General features: G+C 40.6%; 4 protein-coding genes across 5 annotated transcripts; 3 read left to right on the plus strand and 1 right to left on the minus strand.

Annotated features, from left to right (window-relative positions):
- The first annotated feature begins 938 nt into the window (after positions 1–938).
- Positions 939–5,185, plus strand: gins4 (GINS complex subunit 4 (Sld5 homolog)). The gene is made up of 8 exons (XM_044368003.1): positions 939–1,230; positions 1,324–1,410; positions 2,699–2,812; positions 2,897–2,994; positions 3,080–3,168; positions 3,349–3,439; positions 3,593–3,697; positions 4,008–5,185. The coding sequence occupies exons 1-7, from the start codon at positions 1,129–1,131 to the stop codon at positions 3,687–3,689; spliced, it is 678 nt and encodes a 225-aa protein (XP_044223938.1). The 5' UTR covers positions 939–1,128; the 3' UTR covers positions 3,690–3,697; positions 4,008–5,185.
- Positions 5,186–7,266: 2,081 nt separating this feature from the next.
- Positions 7,267–8,922, plus strand: ppp1r3c2b (protein phosphatase 1 regulatory subunit 3C2, duplicate b). Its single transcript, XM_044368028.1, has 3 exons — positions 7,267–7,366; positions 7,488–7,563; positions 7,828–8,922. The coding sequence occupies exons 2-3, from the start codon at positions 7,550–7,552 to the stop codon at positions 8,687–8,689; spliced, it is 876 nt and encodes a 291-aa protein (XP_044223963.1). The 5' UTR covers positions 7,267–7,366; positions 7,488–7,549; the 3' UTR covers positions 8,690–8,922.
- Positions 8,923–9,669: 747 nt separating this feature from the next.
- On the minus strand, positions 9,670–15,080 carry LOC122993663 (phytanoyl-CoA hydroxylase-interacting protein). The gene is made up of 5 exons (XM_044368017.1): positions 14,904–15,080; positions 12,393–12,569; positions 10,994–11,168; positions 10,674–10,791; positions 9,670–10,582 (listed from the first exon to the last, which is right to left on the minus strand). The coding sequence occupies exons 2-5, from the start codon at positions 12,567–12,569 to the stop codon at positions 10,036–10,038; spliced, it is 1,017 nt and encodes a 338-aa protein (XP_044223952.1). The 5' UTR covers positions 14,904–15,080; the 3' UTR covers positions 9,670–10,035.
- Positions 15,081–16,783: 1,703 nt separating this feature from the next.
- polr3d (polymerase (RNA) III (DNA directed) polypeptide D) lies at positions 16,784–21,915 on the plus strand. 2 transcript variants are annotated; one of them, XM_044368049.1, is made up of 9 exons: positions 16,784–16,930; positions 19,623–19,784; positions 19,920–19,963; positions 20,050–20,204; positions 20,288–20,412; positions 20,498–20,660; positions 20,854–21,101; positions 21,191–21,343; positions 21,453–21,915. In XM_044368049.1, the coding sequence occupies exons 2-9, from the start codon at positions 19,623–19,625 to the stop codon at positions 21,567–21,569; spliced, it is 1,167 nt and encodes a 388-aa protein (XP_044223984.1). In that variant the 5' UTR covers positions 16,784–16,930; the 3' UTR covers positions 21,570–21,915. The 2 variants fall into 2 exon arrangements, with proteins under 2 accessions (XP_044223984.1, XP_044223975.1); XM_044368040.1 differs by lacking the exon at positions 16,784–16,930 and adding an exon at positions 19,037–19,063.
- The last annotated feature ends 193 nt before the right edge of the window (positions 21,916–22,108 follow it).

The raw sequence follows: 22,108 nt of genomic DNA on the forward strand, positions 1-22,108 counted from the left end.
GTGCTTCTCTTTCAAATCAGAGTGCTAGATGTATATTCTTGATATTCACTCAAACTGTGTGTGTATGTGTGTGTATATATATATATAAATAAAAAGACAGGTGACAAATTAAAGGAAAAACCAACATAAAGTGTCTCCGTAAGGTGTCAGGCCGCCATGTGCTGCCAGAACAGCTTCAATACACCTTGGCATTGATTCCACAGTCTCTGAACTCTACTGGAGGGATGAACATCATTCTTAAAATTTGGTGTTTTGATGATGATGGTGGAGAGCGCTGTCTAATACATCAGACCAAAATCTCCCATATGTGTTAAACTGGGTTGAGATGTGGTGACTGTGAAGGCCATAGCATATGATTCACATTATTTTCATACTCATCAAACTATTCAGTGACCCCTCGTGCTCTATGGGTGGGGGCACTGGAAGAGACCACTCCCATCAGGATAGAAATGTTTCATCATAGGATAAAGGTGATCACTCAAAACAACTTTGTATTGATTTGCAGTGACCCTTCCCTCTAAGGAGACAAGTGGACCCAAACCATGCCAGCAAAATGCCCCCCAAAGCATAACAGAGCCACCGGATCCCCTCACTGTACGGGTCAAGCATTCAGGCCTGTACAGATTTTTCCTTTAATTTGTCACCCGTCTGTATATACCATATGGCACTATACTCATAGGGTGTATGTGTACAGAAAACCCTGAGTACCGACTTATAGGAGCTGGCTCTTGCTCTGTTAAATTACGTAGAAATCACTAAGTAAAAACAGCGGACATTAACTCCAAATATGACACTTAAGCGAACCTTAATATATATAACGTAAAGCATCTGAGTGGTGAAGCGTGTTGAAAAGCAGTACACGCTAAACAGCCTGTGACGAACCCTGCCTTGCAGCCTCTACGCGGGGATGAAATACAATAATATCTCTCGCGAGAACTGTTTCAGTGGCGCGAATAAACAAGGTGTTCACTAGTAAATACACGCTGCAGTTAGCGGTTGTCTGTACTGTAAACGTTTTAAAAGTTATCCTGTTTGGATCGTTTTCAAATTATATTGAATAGTCCAACATATCGTGTACGTTTCGATTAACTTCGATATTTTGTCGGCGCACTTCGTAAAGAGAGAACCATGTCGGACGCTTTGTCTGACGACGGCAGCGACATCAACCAAGATGACAGTCAGGAGGATGTTATTATGACCCCGGCGGAGCTCATAGCCAAACTGGAAGAAGTGAGTTAACTAATGTTACTAAAATGATCCTAACTGATAGTGAACATGGGGCACACAGACCTCACAGTTGTGTTTCCTCTCTGTCACTCACAGGCTTGGCTGAATGAGAAGTTCTCACCGGAGCTGCTGGAGAACAAATCAGAGGTGGTGGAGTGTGTGATGGAGCAGCTGACTCACATGGTAAATACAATTAAATGTCCCTCTTTGTTTATGCACAGACACGCTCCTGATAGCTTACAGTCACACATATTCAGTATAAAAGTTGTCACAATCCCATCTGAATAAGAAATTGCACTAAAAATGTACTTTCAAGTTGAAGTGAATGAGATAATGGCTCCTGTGAGAGTTATACTGTATATGTATTTTATGATTTGATGATACTGATGCATTCATATGTAACCAGCACCAGCACTTGTAGTTGATGCGGGTGGAGCTAATATGAACTATATCAGCTCCACCTGATATATTCTGCTGGGCTGTTTAATCTATGCTAGTGCTTCATATTTTAAATGTGGATCATATGTTTTTATGTGTAAAATCACAATTTTTAAAGTAACCAGCTGTCAGATAAACGTAGTAAAGTAAAAGCTACAATATTCTTCCCTGAAAATAGTAGAGTTGAAGTATACAATGGAATGAGATGGAAATACTCAAGTAAAGTACCAAAAAATATACTTCAATACAGTACTGGAGTAAATGTGCAGTACTTGGTTACATTTGACCAATGTGAACTTTTTAGTCATGAATACTAGAATAGAATAGTGAAAAATGCCCCATATAATTCCCCAGTGCCCAAAGTCACACTTTCAAATTGCTTGTTTTGTTAACCCAACAGTCTCCAAAATGTTCATTTTACAACAGCAAATCACATTTGACTGATTGACATTTGAGAACCTGGAACCAGCAAATGACTGGTGAATCACCAGTCAAAGCAGTTTTATCATGAACTGTATGTTTTAGTCATTCATACTAATTAAAATATCATATTTTCAGGTTCATTGCTTGCTTTACCTCCTTCCATAATAGGACAAATAAACACTTTGGGTATAAATAAATAAATATATATATAAATTAATCAGTAAGAAAGGATATTTGGTCTCTTATGAGTTCATTCATTTTGTAATGCGCATATACAGTGTACCACACGGTACAGTAACATGTATGAGTTGGATTGGTTTACCATGCTGAGCTTCAAACAAATGTGAAGCTATTTATGTAGGCTAATTGTGTATCACTGTGACTGAGGTTACATGGTGGCTGTCGGGAGTCCAAATGCCAGATCCAGCTGTGAGGTGTCTAGTCTCATACCAGAATACTCATTTAAAGGGCATACAACAAGCAGATTATAGCCACACAGATATATCAAAATGTTATATGTTCTTCTTATTTTACTTTTGTGATTATATTGACATACTCTGAATAAAAGAAATCTTCATTTCTGACAGTGTTATGACTTTTCGTCCATCAGGAAGCCAACCTGCAGCGGGTGAAGAAAGGTGATGCGAAGGCCAGTGTCCATCGCATGGAAATAGACAGGATCCGCTTTGTGCTCAGCAGCTACCTGCGCTCTCGTCTGCAGAAGGTCAGTCAGGTCAACAGTACAGCAATGAAGCTTTCATCTCACCCGGGGATGACATAAACTGCCTATTTTTTGTGCCACGTCTAGATCGAAAAGTTCTTCCCACACGTGCTTGAGAGAGAAAAGTCTCGAGGTGAAGGAGATCCGTCACTGCTTTCACCTGAAGAGTTTGCTTTTGCCAAAGAGTGAGTACAGTATAATAAATCGGTCATTTGAGCTGTTTGTTTATGATTGCTTTACCTGACACAAGTTTTTTTTTCCGGCATCCAGGTACTATGCCAACACAGAAACCTACCTGAAGGCTGTAGCACTGAAGCGCATGCCCCCCAACCTACAGACAGTTGATATGCTCAAAGCAGGTAAAATTTCTCTTACACCCATCTCTATTTTTAGCTCACAGGCTCTCTTCATATTTTTTAGGTCTTGGATGAGCTATGCCCAAAATACTGCCATTAGCATGCGCTGGCAGATGGTGGCATTTGCTCTGACATTTTCGCTGACCGTCACACTAAATCCAGTCTATTTTAATGTAATCCCAGTACCAGAGCCCTGCTTGGACTCCTTTGTGTTCCTGCGAGTGAAAGAGAGACAGGAAAACATCTTGGTTGAGCCCGAAACAGATGATCAGAGGTACTTAATTCATCAACATTTTTTTTAATGCGTTGTCACTGTTTTCTTTATCCAGTAGGTGGCAGTGTTACCTTTATACATCCAGCCCAATTAAATTTTTCTGCATAGATACTGAAGCAGCTGATAATATCCCTACGGTGTCTCTTCTCTTAGAGAGTACGTGGTGGATCTTGAAGAGGGCTCTCAGCATCTAATGCGCTATCGAACCATAGCACCACTCGTTTCAAGTGGAGCTGTGCAGTTAATTTAAATGTCTAGGTAAGCAACAATGAACTTGAACGTGTCATCTCTCCTGATTAACTTAATATTGCCCTCACACCCTCTTGTACAGACATCTGCTAATTCATTTCTGCAGATCTTACATAAGCACCTGCTTTCCAGTGACATCTGGATTTATTTTTAGCTCTTTTTTTTTTTTTTTTTGCAGTGCTCATTGTTTCTTAGCAACTGATTATGAAAGAAAAGTGTCTCTTTCAAGAACCACAATGTGTTTACAATGAGTTGCAATTTCACTGAACTACAGTAAACAATAAAATACAATTAATACATGGTGTGTTTTATGTTACAGGTGCTTCTGTTGGTGTGGAAGTTTTTGGCTCCAGGAGGTCATAAAATTAGCTGTGGCTCTTCTTTGTGACACAGCGGTAGTAAAGAACGGACAGTTTAACCTGCAGAGATCACATTTGTTTCTCACTGTTGTCAGGATTAAGCACTAACTTGTGGGATACAAACAAAGACATTTGGGGTGACATGAGTACAAGAAATGTAACTGAATTGAAAAAAATGAATGGCAAATATTAAGTGTGTAATATTATGAGAATTGATTGCTGATGAATGAACCCTGTTCACCAAACCAGCTTTTTCAGTTTCGTAATGTTATTTTTAGTTATGCTGTTAATCATGTCACAGCATTGGTTTGGTTACATAATTACAATGTATTCTGGTGTGTTGATGTCTGTGAGACTGGCAAAGGCAAGTCTGTGTAATCTGCTAATTCATCGTTTTTCCTGTTACTATATCCAGATGACTTTCATTAGACTTTCATGGACTTTTTCTCTGCTGCTCAATAACAAGATGCATCAAATGACTCGAAGGTGAAATTTCATCAGTGCATCATAGTGTTTACAAGCCCAAGGCGCACATGTTAATGTGCATGTCCGTTTGCTTGAGTTCTTTTGATTGCCATATTTGAATAACACAATTACATTAATGTGCATTACTGTCATGTAACTGTTGTAATAGCATTGTTATGTAAGAGATTCAGTGGGGCCAATCAGTTGTCATTGTTTGCCCTCACACAAATTCCCAAGTAATTTGAACTGGGCCTGAGAGAGAGTGGCCATTGCAAAACTGACCTACGTGCCACCTTCTTGAACTGCACTGTTGATCCTGCTGATAATAAATCCTATAACTCAATGTTATCGTCAGAGCAGCATTAAAAGTAATTGAATGCTGTAAAAACAGAATCATTTAGACCTTGATAATCTTTGAAATTGTTGATTTGAGAGAAAAATAAAACCATTCAAATTTTTGTAAATGATGAAGTTGTTATGAAAGCATTTCATTTTGTTATCTATTTAACACCCAGCGTACCCATTCACATTTTTGGACTTCTCATCATGCAATAATTTGCCTCTTTACTTGTTTAATCTTGCAACCTCTTGCAGAGCAATTTGGAGGTTGTAAGTGATCATAATGCCCTTGAATTTGATTTGGTGTTTAAATAAATCTCAGTACGTGTTGGAATTTTATGTGTGGTACATGTTTCATGTAACTCAATATATAAACACGTACTTGGATTGATTCATGTACAACACTATTACCTCCTGAGTTCTACAAAGCCAAAAAACTTAAATAGCTTCCTCAGTCAAGTGACAGGCATGCTGAGAGTCGTTTGTAATCCAGCACTCCTCAGTGTCACACATGCTGACAGGCTACAGGACAGTGATCCCTTCAGGACAGGAGCCAGGCAGGCGGCTTGGATGCAGGCCCGGGCCTCAGTTAGACCTGTGTCCACTGACAGCCCTGAGAGTATAGCCCTGGATGACTGGAATAGTTTCCACAATGCAGTGGAGAGTAGAATTACACCAGCTGACCTATATGAACTTCATCATCTCATCAACACTGGGCTATATAGTCCTAATGTTACGGCACAGACAATTTGACCTAAATCTTCACAGCTATGATACTGGTGAAATAACTTGTTTTTATACTGACAGTCAGACACTGAATTAGGTTACATACAAACTTTAAGTTTCATATAGCCACAAGCAGCAACAATCTTGGTCCAAGTAGATTGCGAAAAATTGCAAAATTTGACATTTTTAGAGCAGAAGACCAGATGCAGCTGACTCGAGCTTACAACAGTCAAAATGTTGGTGATAAAATTCTGAAAAAATCACACATCATTCTGCTGGTTTCAGGTGTATTGTCAAATATTTTGGTGAAATTTGTTCAAAAATGGGATGAAATAGAAAATGTTGTGCTTACAATACCAATTAAAGCAAGATTGTGGATATTACAAGCACATAATTTGACAAGTTTTAAAACACAAGATGTCACAACAGAACCCCGAGGATGCACGCACATTGGCACCATGTCAGATTTGAACAGGTGACCCTGCAGTTGCAGAGAACCTGTATAGACCATTAGACCATCAGGATAACGCAGTTACCTCTGACAGCAGTTGATACTAAACAATAACTTATATCTGTATACAATTAGTAAATTACTGCATTGAAGTCAATGAGAATGAATAACTTGGATTAATGACTGTGATGCATGCAAACAAAACACAAAACCCTAACCCATCTAGCTGGTGGAGGCCTGGGAAGAAGAGAAGAGAGAGGTTAATAAAACAAAAATTTTGGGGTGAAAATCGTTTTAAAAAATGAATGAAATAGAAAATGTGCATACAGTACAAATTACAGCAAGATGTTCAATACCACTGTGGACTCACCTTTTTTACTGATCTGAACACCACTTGAAACACTTGATATCTACCATCTAGAGAATGTCTGTGTTAATTTTGATAGCATATGAATGAAGACTTTTGGAGATATAGATGTTAATAAATTTTGCATATTTTGAAAAATATAAAAGGACAGACTTCTGAATTGACCATAGGTTGCATTGAAGTAAACTTTTGTCACAATTCAGTGGATATACCGAAAAAATTGTGATTTATTTTGATTTTTTTGAAGTTTGGAATGTGAAATGTCTAGAAATTTAGATGTTGTGATAAGCCACGCCCACGTTAATCAATCATTACCAACTGAATTTCGTACGAATCCATGTGGCCAATTACAAGGTATAAACTTTTCACACTTGTGGTGCCAACTAGGGGCAGAATATCCTAAGACTGCATAACGAAGCTTGGACCTAGCATCCGAACACATGCACCAAGTTTGGTTACAATTGCAAAAGCCAATTTTGATTTATGAGCATTTATGTAAATTTGAACTTGAGGACACAGGTCTAAAAATGTATAATTTCAAAACAGATTGACATGTCGAAATTTCTTTGATAACTTTAGATCAGCGAAGTCCATAGATGATCCTAGTAGTGTCTAGTGGGTGGAATTTGCAACCCACCTGCCAATTTTGGTGACTTTTGGTCTTACAGCTTTTGCTGCACAAACACTTTTGGCTGAGAAAAAAAAGAAGAAGAATGAGAATGAGATCAAAAACAATAGGACTCCAGCAGCAAGCTTTGTTGCTTGAACCCCTAAATATAAAGACTTGTGTATTATAGGCAGGTCCAAAACAGCATTGGAAGAACAAAAAACCACAATATTCAGACGATTGGTCAGTAGAGAGGGTGGAGAATACAACATGAGGTAGTATAAATAGAACGTTACGCCAGACTCTCCTGCAGGCAAAGGCATGACTTAGACTGCAGACTACAACTTGCTGCACATGGGAGTTTGTAAGTAAGACTTAGAAAGACTTAAGACTTATAGATATATTTGTGAAATTATAACTGCAGAGTGCAACACTGAAAATACCATCACTTTAATACTGACATACTATGTTTTTCTTTTTTCTAGAACTCCAAACAAACACTGAAGAAAGTATTTCCTGCACTGAGCACCAGACTACCAGAATAGAGATGTCCAGCACAATGTAAGAGCTTGATGCAAATTAAATCTGTGGTGACTCTGCTGCAGAATGTGGGGTGCATTATCTTGCATCACTTCTTCAATAATAAGAAGAAAAATGTGCAGGTTAATTGCAATTATTTTTGGTAATATGTCACTTTAATCTGGTGATGCTTTCCATAATGCACCTCACAGCCAAGTTAGGGCACATTTAAAGCATGTCCAAAAGTTTAATCACATTTCCAGGGCAGCAGTATTTATTGAAACCCTTTTTTTTATCTCTTGCAAGTGTCCTGCCAATGGTTGGCCTAGGGTCAATGGCCCAGTCAGCTGGACTTATGGAGATTGCTGTCAGGCTGTGCTTGAATCAACGTAAAGAACTGTGTCCTCATGTTTGGGTGCCCATCCTGAAGCCCCTGCGACCTTGCATCCGTCCTGCAGCTTCAGAGCAGATATCCTCTGACATCTTGGGCCAAGCAAATCTGACCCACCCTCTCTTAGATTTATTGGATGACTTCGATGATGACATTTTGATCCCAATCAAGAACAAACATGTGGTGTTTGCTGACTCACAGGGATTGTCTCTAACAGATGTGCGAGTCTTTTCTGACAAAGAGGAGCATGCTGACTTCGACCTATTGCCATCGCTGCAAGGTTCGGGAAGCATTAAAGAGGATGGCTACAGCTGCACTGTCAGCACCTGCTGCCCAGGAACACGGCTCAAACTGGACTTCCCACAGCCCTCTGAAAATTTCCAAGCCTTTCGTGCCAAGCTTGCAGAGAGCATGGTTACCTTGGAGAACTGCAGTGTTACTGAGGTGGCCCTTGAAGGTACCGTCCGAGTGAGAAACATCAGCTTCCAGAAGGAGGTGAATGTACGCATCACCTTTGATTCATGGCAGAGCTACAGAAATGTGCCCTGTACATACGTGCAGAAACGCTTTGGAGGACCACAGACAGATATCTTTGAATTTTACATTGATATTCCTAAAGTGCTTGATGCCAAGAGGAAGATAGAATTCTGTTTAAGTTATTTACCAGGAGGGCAAAGTAAGACTTTTTGGGACAACAACAACGGACAGAATTACAGCATTGCTGTGTGTGTGAGCTCACATCTCTGTCGTGGAAAGAGCCTCAATGAAAGGGCATGACTTTCTCAGCCTAGAAATGTTCCCTGTTTAATGTACTAGTACTCATGAGATGAGATGAAGTGAATAATTTTATTACACTTTCATGGTTTTCACTCTGAATTGGTACTTTTATTTTTCATAAATGTTTAGGCATCTTAGTAACTGCTGTTTCATAGAGAAAGAATATGTAAAACATGTACATTTTGCTCACATTGTCTTTTCCAGTGTTCTTTAATATAAAGCATCAAATGGTATACTTTTCTGTGTCAGTCCACACCCTCTTGTCATGTCCCATGTACATGCATTTCTCTTGTGCATCAGGGAGGGGATCCCTTTCACTTTGGGCATTCCCAAATAGGTCAGAGTTTACTATGCAGTGACAAACACAAGCCCCATAGCAGGAGAAAAGCTAATCTTAGCTGAGCCCTGTTTATAGAGCTGAGGCTTGCTGACAGACACCGATAGCACAGATCTTTGAGATAGGACCTTCCTTCTAAAAACCCACCTCACTGAATGGTCCTGCTCTCACTGTCACATTGGGCCACACTTTTCATCAGCAAAGTCTGTCATGCAAGATTTTGACACCATGTGTTATAAGAATTATAAAGAATTTCCTAATCATAACTGTAATTATTCTTTTTAAAGAAATAGTAAAAGTAATGGATGGGATGTTGAAAGCTACAATTTGGCATTACTGATTAGACATTTGGCAATTACAATATAATATATAATATGTTTTTTTTTTTTAAAGACAAAGAACATCTGGCAGTGACTTTGTAGAGAGGTCATTATAAGAAGTAGAAATAGCAAAAATTATCACAATAGCAAAAATCATCATGACCTCTGTAACATTTAAAACCACTGACTTTTAAAAGTGGCATGCTTTTAGCATTTGCACCACCAGGCTGTATCAAAGACAATTTTCTTGTAAAGCAACAACATCAAACTTCAACAAAACTAAAAAATGAAATCAAACACATTTTTGACATTTTTGAATTTTGAAAAAGACATTAAAAAAAAAAAAACATGAGGAGACCAGAGAGCACAAATGACTGGTTTGTCATTCTCCAGTCTTCTCAAGCCTATAATGTCTTCAGTTATGTTTTGTTACAACGGTCATGGATGGATGTTTACTGTATTTCCAGCTGTGATTATGATGGAGTTCTGCGATAAATATTATAAAAGTCTTCTATTTAATACTCACTATTCTAGTCCAGGCAGGGGGGAAGAGGGAAAGCAGCATGCAGAAACCCCATGAGGTAGGCTGTTTCCACTGTGTTTTGACCTACGCATGATGGGCTCAGCGCTGTGTGTTTAAGCATTTTATGCTCACACACTCCCAGGTCTGTCCTAAATCATCATATCTGTCAGCGGCCCACGCTGATGTTGCACACTTTGCAGCTTGGGTCTTTCTTGGCGTTGGCTGTGGTCAGACTCATAAGCTGGTGGTGCCCACTGATCTGCTCCACAGGGCCCTGATCTAAGGGGACCGGCTCTGTGAAAAGCACCTCAAGGATGACATCACTGGCATGGCAGTACAGGGGTTCCTCCCCTGGCCCCTGGGGGGCAGTGTATGTCAGGAAGGGGTTGGAGGCCAAGTCCAGCATGGGGAGACGGGTGCGACAGAAGTTGTCTCCCTCTGAGCCAACAGGGGCCAGCACCAGCACCACATAGTGGTAGGCTGTGTACATACAGTAGAAGTCTGCGAAATACAGGGAGATGTTAGGGTTCAGCAGGTTTCCAGCTGGGATGTGGAACCGCAGAGGACCGTATGGGGAGTCTTTAGGAGGGAGGCCTGTATCAAATTCTGTATTGCAGCTGAAGAAGACTCCATGCAGTTTGCCGTTGATAGGAGATCCATGACTCCCACTGTTGTCCTTTAGGGCTGGACGCATCAATCCTCCACATTCCTTTCTAATCCAAGAAATGAGGAAAGGATATTAGACTTTATGGCTGCTGTCATGGCTTTAGGTATACAATATCAATATTAGAATGCAGCACTGACCTGACATAGTCAAAGTAGTCTGGATGCTGGTTGCGATAAAACAGGGAGAATTTCAGCAGCCTCCCTGCAGAGCCCTTGGCCTTGTCAAGAAGTTGCTGTAGGTGTTCCATGGCATAGTCTGCAAAGTTGACACGAGCTGTGTAATCATTTTCAAAGTCTTCACTGCTTTCAAATGCTAATGACTACCCAGTGCTGAAAACAGAACTGTTTTTGCCACACTGCAGCTTTTTTTTTCTTATATTGTATAACATTGGTTAAAGCGCTCATATTTTATGGCATACATTATCAGTGCTTTAGCTGTCAGACATGGCATGTCTTACCCCCTGTGCAAAACTCCACCACCTGGCTCCACTCTGACACCAGGTAATCACCATCCGGCTGGCGGACCGCAGTTTGGACAGCAACACAGTACTCCGTCCGAGGGCTGAGGAACCAGTGCCCCCTCACTGCCATGGGAAGAGGCACGGCCTTGGCCACCAGCTTGGTTGGCACATCCTGAAGGATAAAGTAGGAAGGAGTTGACATCAAGGACAGAATGCAAGGTCATAACAGGCTGCTGTGTGTTTCATTTACATTTCAAAGGAAATGTAAATGCAATTGTTAAGTCTAGCATTTCCCTCCATAAACTTTGCCTTATTAGCATGATATTCCACTTCAAGCCCAAGCTGCTGTAACTAGGATACATCTAATCAAATCAGCGGCTTTGTTTTGGCCAAGTCCTCTAAGAAGCGCAGCTAATTACTCCAGGCTCAGAGGCCCATATATCCATAGCAACATCGCTGATGCAAGTTTGTTTGTGCCACTTTGTACATCAGAGAGAGAGAGCATATTCTCCATTCGGGAGTCCTATCCCTGCTTTGACTTTACAAAAGCACTTTTTCAGCTGTTGAATGCCAGCTGCAATTATACGCCATAATTACAGTCAGAGTTTTGCATCTGAAGTGAAGGGGGATCATAAATGTTACCCCTCAGCTACTGGGTCCAGATTTAAACACTGTGTTTTGCTTGTAATTGGTCATGTAAATGATGAGAACACCGTTATTTTTTGGGCACTCAACTAGTGTGAAAATGTCAATTGTTTCCTCAAGTGCAATTTTAGAAAAATAATTAAACATCTGCATTAAAATAATATGTTGTGCTTGCTAGAAATGCAGTTTCAATACAGGGACTGCAGATGGAAAGTAGCGGGTAGTTTCTCTTCTCACTGCTTAAGATTAATAGTCCCTGACAAATACAATTAAAAAAAGATAAACCATTGTAAATTAAACTCTTCTTTGTTGCATTACGTCTGTGCTTTTCTTAATTTGGGAGTTTAATGATGCGCATTGGGTGTAACTAACATGAAAACTGTTGTGTGCTGCAGCTGCAGTTTTTGTCCATTTTAAGAGGAAACAATGTACAAGTGAATCACTGGCCTGAAGCTGTTGACTGCGCTCATTTTTCTTTTCGCCTGTACTGGAAGTGACTGAAAGGGCGCAACCACTGCTTTCTGTGTCCAGACTAATGCAGAAAATCACAGGGCTGTTAACCCTACTAGACCTCAATAAAATATGCGTTTTACATATTTTACATTGTATGGGGAGAAATGCTGGCCATTGGTGTGAATCTGAAATATGAACCTAGACAGCAGTGGGAAGATTGATGGGATGAAAGATGGTAGGGATTGGATCGGACAGAGGAAGGTACATGAGGCTGTGCAGCAGTTTCACATTGTCAGACCCTGTGTTTAAAGCGGTTGGGGTCCCTGCTCTCTTTGCGGCTCAGGTCGATGAAGAAGTGTGTGGCTCTGGCAGTGTCCTCGGGGGTCATGTCCCACATGATGCGGAAAGAGTCACAGGTCACCTCACATATCTGGATATTGCAGGGAGTGGAAAGAGGGGCGTCCATTTCTGTCATCTGCCATTGAACCGAGAGATAAAAGGGGATAGTTAGACCAGAGTGTAATCTGCAAGTGTAATACCAGTGTTGGAGGATGGCAACATCTGCCAAGAGAGATTAAATTGTATCACAGAGAGCTCCAAAGTGGACACTGTACAGCAGTTCAGAAACACCACGGCTGAGAACACCTCGAACAGAATCCAATTAACCTTTCATTTAGAGATCTGTGTCTCGGCTTTTTATTCACCATCCTGCTCCTTTTTCCTTTTCCTTGCCCTTAGCTGACATTTCCCTTTATTACACAACTCGATATGCTCCTGACTGAGTGACTGGCCTCTCGCTTTCCCCGTGCATTTCATAATCCACCTACAGCAGTCTCCCAGCAACCACGACTGCTGCCTCTCTCTCAATCTTCTCCTGTAATTCTCAAAGAAGGGGTTTACAAACAGGAGCAAATGCTGCACCCCTCAGCAACAATTTGAAGTAAAGGTAACTTTTTTTCTTTTGCCTCCTCCCTGAAATGCATTCCTTTTTAAAACAGCTCAGCGTGTGGACTTCTCGCAGCTCGAAGGAAATCTTCCAGCAGTTTTTATATCGTTTGTGTCAAAATAGGGGAATATCAGCAGCAGATGATGTATGATTATATTTCCTTAGTTGTCCATCAGCCATTTGATCCAGGCTGCTGCACACAGCCTTGAGTAGAGGGCTGGGGGTAATCTTTTGGTCAGCCTGTGTTGTGTTTGATTTGCTGTCACCTTTCCTCTCCTGAACTGATGTTGAGTCTCTGCGGCATGTGCACAACGGTCATCTTCTTTTGCCCTGAGACATCTATTCCTCCGTAGTTTCCTCGTTCTTGTTATTGCAATCATCTCCTGTGATATTGCGTGCCGCTCTAGTAAAGCATTTTCTCTCTTATTTATCTGGAATCTCAACATCAGTTCAGCACATGGCATGTTTCCCTTATTCCAAGCCCTCTCACACTCAGCATATGCTAAATCACACATGCACCTAAAAATAACCTTCTTTCAATTTTGCACAAACAATCATAACATGCTCATTTTGTTGTCTGTGTGACGCTGCATCACTCACAGGACGAAGGTGCCTTGGTGTCACTGTCTGACTGCAAGGTCTGCTAAGGTGTTCACCAGTCACTATGATGGACAGGCTGCAGCAGCTCATTAAAGCCTGTGAACTGTGAAATTTGTGCGGTAGCTCGTTTGCACTGGGGGCCAGGGGAGAGAGCTGTTGCATCACGCACGTGTGTTTCCACGCGTCTGTTTTCCAGCTGCTGTTCTCATTTCTTGCCATGGTGTGTCTTTTTGAGATAGAAAATGGGGCAAGAGGAGATTCTCACAGGACATTCATCAAAGCCCCCTCATCTGTGTGTGTGTGTGTGTGTGTGTTCCACTTTTGGATCGAACACAGTTCAAACAGAGGTTTCCATACCATTCACACAATCCTGTTGCCCTCATTTATGCTTTGGTCTGTAAAATGAAATATGAGCCAATTCTCTCTGCTGCGACACCAGCTTTGATAACCAGTTTCTCCAAAATTATTAAGTATTGAGGAGTAACTGTTTGTGTGTGTGTGCATCAAGCTGTAAGTGCTCAATTAAATTCTTACTTTGGCTGAAATCTATTACACACATAGATGTTATCTCTGTGAGAGAGCATCATGAAAGAAGCTGCTGCATTCATGCATATGGAGCAGGGCACAGACAGCAACTCTGTGGTTCAAAGTGATTTTCCTTTTTTTGCTTCTGGGGGACTTAACAATATATTTAGATGGTTTAACGACCAGAGAAAGAAAAGGGGTCATTTTCTCAGTGCATTTTTGAAACTAAAGGAGGTGAATACACCATTACACAGTATTAAATACCAAGAATTATTGTGTGAAGTTCAATAAACAAGCTGTCGAAAAGAAATATTGTGCGATTAATATTATATTATGCGCTGCATCCCCTCACACAATTAACATTTGGACATATGAGCACCAATCTCATTACATGAACTATATTAAATGCGGCTGTATGAAATATTCTCTCAATCTCATGTGAGATGACATTGGCGGGATGTGATAAATGACCGAAGATGACAATAATGTCAGCTAATGCATATATGTGTGTACATCAGCAGAGAATGAAACAAGAAAATAAAACTCGTGCATTAGAACACCCCAACTTTAGTAATCATCTGACCCGTGTCTAATATGACTTGAGAAATGAACAAATGAAACGCGCTGTCACATCCTAGGATTATATCATATCGCATACACTGAGAGCACATCACAGTGGGGTTTTTTTCTGTGCACCACAAGCATCTACAAGCAGGCTGATCTAAGATAATTCCTTACTTGTATGATGTTCCAAATTGAGATGGGAGAAGATTACAGCTGCTCTGAAATTTACTGTCTTCTTCTTTTTCCGCTTTTTGTTTGCCTCCTCTGCTGCAGTCGATGACAGATCCCCCAGGAAAACTGATTAGGAGGTGAAACGAACACACTGGCTTCTCTTTCTCTCCTGCTCTCCGTCTGTTTCTCTCTCTTTCTCTCTCTCTCTGTGTCACACAAACACTCTAACCTCCCCCCCCCCACACACACACACTACCACCACCTCCTCCCCCCTCCCAATCTCATTTTTGCTGTGGGCTCTGAGGATGATGTTTACTTGACTCCTATATGCAGCCATACAGAATGGATAAAACCTGAAAGATGCAAAAAAAATGGGAATTTTCCGACTGGAGCGTGACAACGGTGAGACATTCAGTCAACCTCGTCAGCATCATGCTCTTGCCGGCCAATCATACACATCACAACACTCGCTAGTAAGTCTGCCTGAGGCACAAAATCCTCACACATTATACTCTAATATACACCGAACACTTAGCTGCTTTCATAAATGTCACCTCTCAGATATAGAGACATGGATGGACACAGAGGCTGTGAAGTAAGAAATAACCATTTTATACACACTCCACTTGCTACAGAGTATCCAAAGAGATTATGTCATGAGTGATGTCCCAGTAAATTACATAGAGCACCATCAAGACCTCAAAAATATACATGTGCCAACTGTTATGCCATATGGACTAACTCCACGGGGCATCTCCACTCAGGCCATCCTTGGGGAGGGGGTGCCATAGTGTAAGTCCAGAGTAAGCAGATTTCCACTGGCATTAATTTTCAGTGGGATGTTTTTATACTGGTTCAACCTCATGGGACGACTTCATTTAGGATTTCAATAGAGATTAGAAAAAATAATAATCACAAGAGACCTTCCACAGATTAATGGCTATAATCTGCTGCTAAAACAATGAATAGGCCATAGTATAAAGCCAGATAACAATAAGGGACACACTGATGGTGAGAGTGCAGTCTTTTCACAAACACATCATATTTGTATGAAAAAAAATGACAAAGATATATCACTATAATTCCACAGACTGTGAATGGTATTGAAAAGCTTCATTTATTCCCAGCCAGCCACAGATAAGTGATACCCACAGAGTGTAATTAAACTGCAATCATCCATCATTAGTCATGCCATGACAGCCTGCCTGTGTCCAAATAACCCTCTCCGCTCCAGAGATGGGAGTAGCCAGTTTGTTGGAGGAGGGCTGGCTGCATGTGTGTTTAGTATAGAATTTAGCCCAATTTACATAAACCATGTGTGATGTCAGAAAAGGACAATGACCCCTGTATTTCAGGGTTGAGGAACTTTTCATTACCACCTACAGTGTACTGTCCATGCAGCAGGACCAGAACTGGCACTTTACAGTTGTGATGACAGAGCTGGGGAATATATCTCCAGTAAATTATATCGATGTTGTGATATGAAACTATATATTGTCTGGTATTCATAAATAACATACTATAGCTCTAATGTCAGCTGCAGTAAATGCACTGAATGTCTGTTTGGTCTTTGCATCACTAACAAACCTATTTGTTTTGTCTTTCCAAAACAATGTTGTTGTTTTTTATATATAATTAATTATTTTCAGAATTTTGCATGTAAAAGCTGAAAACGCTAATTTGGGGTAATGTTTGTTGGGATGGTGCATTAAGTGCAGATTGGAAAAATTACACATTTGATTAGAAATTGGCTTGTAACGCAAGCCAAATCACATTTCTAAGCTTAATTAATTAATTAATATTTAGATTATGTCCAAACTGTCCCGTGCATTAAGTGGGAAACTGATGACTGCGACTCTTTTACGCAGGTTTGATCCGCATGAACACCCGTTGATGACACTGCGGAAGTGTCATGGCTGCGTGTGTTATCATGCAGTATCAGAAACAGCACTAGCACAAACCCATTTGTTATGACTGTTCTTTCAAGTTTTGGAGTTATTCTCTAATTAGGACATCCGACTACTTTTAACGTAAGTATCCGGAGGAAATGTGTGTGTCAAAAGTGAACATCGGCAGTGTTAAAATGCATCATCCCGGTATTGTCTCCCTGTATTCGTGTTGAGATTTGGCCACGTGTTGCTGGATATTTGCTGTGTTTTTTGGACACAAAATGAGTTCATATTTTGTGCCATGGTCGCTGAAAAGACAGCAGTTTGTAGTGGTCATTAGACATGTGTGCATGAGACGCCTGTCACTTGTTTGTGGCACTTTAATGTTGTTGCTGAGGTTAATGCTTTAGTAATAATACATGTTTCATTCCAGAAAAAACACTGATTTTGTTCATTATAAATAATTGCATTTCTGCATATTTTCCATGCGTTCAGTAATGTTCAATGATGATTAGAAGCGGTGAGACTACAGCTGGTATTCACACTATGTATAACCTTTATCTCATTGCAGGTTTACTCTGTAAATTAGTGTATCTGGTTATTTTTTGATACTGGAGTGCATCTCAAGTCTTATAATTGTATCCACGTTTCCCTTGCGTCTTTTCCTTGTGCCCCTCCCACCGAGGATGTGTGGAGAGATGCAAGGGACGCATCTCAAGTCTCTTATTTGATTTCCTCCAACCTCGCTTGAACCGGAAGTCGTTCTGGTCCGCCATTTTGAAAGCCGTCTCAAAGCTCTTATTTTTGCTCTGAGGAGGGAGGAGGGATCTTTGAGGGGCCATGAGTGAGGATCATAGACTGTATAAAAATAATGGACATAGCCACCGTGACGTGACTCATTGGTTTGTGGACTTGCGTTTTGAAGCCTCAAGTTTGGCATTTTTGACTGTCGCCATCTTGGATTTTTGGAGCCAGACGTCCCTAACGCTAGCTGCTAGCTTGGTTAGCACAGTGCATTTACAGCATGGATGTATATAGAAAACTGGATACAGCGTCAGAGGCAGGGCCCCGTTCATTCCTGTGAAAGTTGCTCAGTAGCACATGAAGCCAAAAAAGTTCAACTTTTTCCGCATTACTTCCGTATTCATTGGGCCCACAGAGCAAGCACACTAGTGACTTTCTCCGGCTGAGTGGGCTACTTCCGGTTTAGCCCTCCGGCTAACTTGAATGGGAATAAAACAATTCAGTCATGCAGCTCTTCTAAGCTTTTGAAATGTGATCGGATCGAAAGGATCAAATTCTGATAGTGAGACAAGTCATTTTGCGAGGGTTGTGAGGCTCAAAAAATTTTATCCGCTGATTTATAGATGTTTCTTTCACAATGTAAGTCTATGGGAAAAAGGCTTTTTGGGCCAGTGTGCATCAGGTGACGTAATTAAACGATTTGGTCACTATGTCAAATTTGCTTCAAAGCCCGGCGCTCTTCCTGTATCCAGTTCTCTTCATACATCCATGACCTACAGTCTATTGTGATAATGCTAATGCTAATGTTCACTAGCAAAAAATGGGGTTAAAACCATTAAAACAAAATGTACTTACTGGAAAAACTGAACATGACTTTTTTTAGTTGACCAAAATGTTACAATTAACTTTCATGAGCTGAAAACACACTGAATTGACGCCATAATTTCATTAGGAAAGTGTTTATTGATGTAATAAATCAAGTGAGAAGTAGGGTCATTTTCCCATAGATTTCTATACAATCAGACTTCTTTTTGGAGCCAGTGTAGTTGCCCTCTGCTGGCCGTTAGAGAGAATGCAGGTTTAAGGCATTTCCAGATTGGCTTCATTTTTCAGACCTAGAACTACCCACTTGGTGAGGATACACAAGAGCAGCGTGAACAGAAGTCTTTTACCGACCAACACGGCCCCTTATTGGATATCAGATTAATCTGTAATCTTTCTCCACTCAGTTATATTGTGATCAGTCTGCTCAGCTGCAGCGTCCAATCAATAACTAATATCCAATAAGGGTTCGTGTCGGCCGGTAAAAGACTTCCATGAAAGCTGCTCTTGTGTATCCTCACTCATGGTTCCTCAAAGATCCCTCCTCGCTCCTCGCTTCTCACTCCGCAGAGCAGAAATAAAAGCTTTGAGAGGGTCTTCAAAATGGCGGATTGGAACAACTTCTGGTTCAAGCATGGGAATATCAAATAAGAGACTTGAGATGTACTCGTGGCTGACTGCACGTCTACAAGTCACATGGCATCAATAGTACTTATATAGTCATTGTAGTAATGAAAGAATGTGCAGTAAATTAGGAGTAGGTGTTGTACAGTTGTGTTTTTCCTATTGCAACAGTCAATATGTGAAGAAATTCACCGCAACTTATGCAAAATATCACTATATGTATGACTGAGTGCCACGATACTGATAATGATCTATTATTTTGGTAATAATTGGTTTGGTTGGTTGGTGCTTCAGAGAAATATCCCGAGAAATATAAATATGATAAACAACTAGATTTAGACATTTAGGCAAGTTTATTTGTATAGCACATTTCATTCACAAGAGCATTTCAAAGTGCTTTACATAATGCATCAAAAACAGTAAAAAAAATAAAAACAACACAAAAACATTAAAATAACAATTAACATAATTAAAACTGAGTTATTTTTTCAGCTAGAGTGTTAAAGTAAGTTCAGGAAGTTACCAGTTAACTATTCAATCATGACAATAATGGTAATATGAATATAACAAGTAATAGTATTCATATTATTTAACGCTCACACATCTACATGGTCTTTATTCTCCACTTTTATCCTTGTTTAAGATGGCTGATTCAGGCTCAAGTGATCCCAATGGTCAACGTGTGCCAACCCCTGGCGGGAGTGGCAGGGGTCTTCTGATGGGTCGCCGACCATCTGCCGCCATTTCTCCCGGCCGTCTCCCCTCGATGCGTTCTAGAGACCTCACCCTCGGGGGAGTGAAGAAGGTAATATACTGTGTGTATTGTATAAAATTAACACTTTTTTTTTTTAATTGAGTAGACGACATAAAATGCATTTTCCAATTATTGCTATATAAATGTAATTATTGAAATACTTAACTTTTGTTTTTTGTTTTTTAGAAAACGTATGCACCCAACATTATTGGCCGAAAAGTAAAAGAAGAGTAAGTTCACAATTGACCTCAAGAGAAAACAATGTCTATTAACTATTTTTCTGAATGTTGACCAATAACTTTGTCTGTTACGACAGAACGAAAGTTGAAGTCGGGCAGAGGAGAGAAAGGAGGGATGTGGATCGAGGCCGAGGTCCCAGAGAAAGAGGCAGGGGTCGGGGTCGCCCTGAGGTCATCCAGTCCCACTCTATTTTTGAACAGGGACCTGCAGAAATGATGATGAAAAAGAGAGGTAGGAGTTTAGCTGGATAACCACCTACTTGCTCTCTCATGTCTTTAACACTGCAATGAAGTGAGTTACTCTATTAAACACAGGTGGCTATGAAAGCGAGAGAGATGCTCCAAGCATGGGACCCTCACCCATCATCAATATCAAAAAAGAGAAGAGAGAGACCGAGGAGGAGACCAAAGAGATTCTACGCAAGCTGGATCGAGACAATGTGAGTCATGGTCCAGGGATTCAAATCTTAATCAAGTGTATTTTCTTTGCTTTTCCCGTTTTCATACCGATTGCATTTTTTTCAGTTTATAGATGATCCTTTCCTGAGGAGTGAGCAGAGGAGCTGCCCTGTCCAGCTTCCCCTCGCTGTATCAGGATGGGGATTCAAGGAGGAATTTAGTGCTGCTGCTGCTGTAAAAATTGAGAAGGTAGAGGAGGATGGTGAACCCATGGAACCTGCAGTAGAAGGTAAATTTTCTAATATACACTCTACTTATATTGTTACTTTGACAGTGGTATTAACATTTTGCAATAAAGATAAAAAAAAAAATATGCAGCTTGTCTTCCCAATATTTACAATATCTTATGAAAGCAGGACTTGACTTAGAAGCGCTTTGTCCATATAGCTCATCACTCAAAATGCACAATTTCTTCTCTTCAGTGAAACAGGAGCCGGAGGAAACTGAAATAAAGAAGGTGGAGGCTATTTTCAAGCCTCCTCCGCTCCCCGAGCCTGAAGTTCTGCCTGACCTGCTGCACAGGTGGAGTCTAAGCAAAGGTGAGGAGCTGTTCTTCATGCAGCTGCCTGACTCGCTGCCGGGCCAGCCGCCCACCGTAGACCACAGGCCGGTGAAAACAGAGGTGCAGTCAGAGGACGGGCAGTCGGTGCTTCTGAAGACAGAGTCTCAGGTAGATTTAGCTGTTGTCTATGTGTCAAATAAATGATGAGATCAGTGCTGTGTGTGTGTGTGTGTAAACGCCTTTTCAATATTTAACAGGAAGAGACAGCTGAAGAAAATAATTGCAATCTGAAAGATCTGCGGGAGGGTCTTGTAGGAAAGATGCTGGTGCGGAAGTCTGGCCGGGTACAGCTCATACTGGGACAAGTGACTCTCGATGTGTCTCTAGGAGCATCGTGCTCTTTCCTTCAAGTATGATAGTAGTATTTTCATTGATGTTTCTCTCTTTTTGTCTGTATCTGTAAATAAATAAACATCTGACATGCTTTTCTCCTTCCCCCTCTACCCCCTGTTTTTTCAGGAACTGGTCTCTATTGGTACGGAGGGACGAACAGGTGACTTGACCGTATTAGGGAATGTCAAACACAAAATGGTTTGCTCACCAGACTTCGAGGCTTTACTGGAGAGCAGCGCTTGATGCTCTCCTTGGTGCGTTGTGGTGTTGATAAAGGTGTTCACTGTTACTATGGACTGTATCGCTGAAACTTGATATCCAATACAATACCAATGGCAGCAGATTGTTCCTCTGTGCAGTATTAAAGATGAAAGTGGCTCTAATAACATACTGAAATACACTTTATATAAATCTGAAACAAGACTGTTCATATTTTTCTTGTGGAATAGGCATATTAATTCAGGGTTCAAATGTTGAATGGTGTGCCAAATTTCAGTACCTTTTTTCTTTTCTCTGTATCTGAAATGACTTGACAAGACTGTACATGGATGTAAATGTGTGAATAAATAAAGTTTTTGTTATGACAGTATGTTATTGTGAAATGCTTTAAATTGTTGATTTAAAAAAAAATCTCAAATAGTGCCATGCAGATACATATCTGGTTTTACTGGCCCATGTTTTCTGCAAGTCTGTCACCAAAAAAGTACAATGGAGGTGAATAGGATTTTGTTTGTAGTGCTCAAAGTATCGAAAAAAATTGTATTTGAAAAACTTTATACAGT

This window comes from Thunnus albacares, chromosome 2, assembly GCF_914725855.1.
Source record: "Thunnus albacares chromosome 2, fThuAlb1.1, whole genome shotgun sequence".
Taxonomy (NCBI): domain Eukaryota; kingdom Metazoa; phylum Chordata; class Actinopteri; order Scombriformes; family Scombridae; genus Thunnus; species Thunnus albacares.

Coding starts and splice junctions, on each gene's coding strand:
- gins4 (XM_044368003.1), top strand. CDS start 1,129: ATGTCGGACGCTTTGTCTGACGACGGCAGCGACATCAACCAAGATGAC. Junction 1,411..2,698: donor TGGAGCAGCTGACTCACATG/GTAAATACAATT, acceptor TTCGTCCATCAG/GAAGCCAACCTGCAGCGGGT. Junction 3,440..3,592: donor CCCGAAACAGATGATCAGAG/GTACTTAATTCA, acceptor CTCTTCTCTTAG/AGAGTACGTGGTGGATCTTG.
- LOC122993663 (XM_044368017.1), bottom strand. CDS start 12,569: ATGACAGAAATGGACGCCCCTCTTTCCACTCCCTGCAATATCCAGATA. Junction 11,169..12,392: donor CCAACCGCTTTAAACACAGG/GTCTGACAATGT, acceptor TTTATCCTTCAG/GATGTGCCAACCAAGCTGGT. Junction 10,583..10,673: donor GACTACTTTGACTATGTCAG/GTCAGTGCTGCA, acceptor TTCTTGGATTAG/AAAGGAATGTGGAGGATTGA.
- polr3d (XM_044368040.1), top strand. Junction 19,785..19,919: donor CCCTCGGGGGAGTGAAGAAG/GTAATATACTGT, acceptor TTTGTTTTTTAG/AAAACGTATGCACCCAACAT. Junction 19,964..20,049: donor GGCCGAAAAGTAAAAGAAGA/GTAAGTTCACAA, acceptor CTGTTACGACAG/AACGAAAGTTGAAGTCGGGC.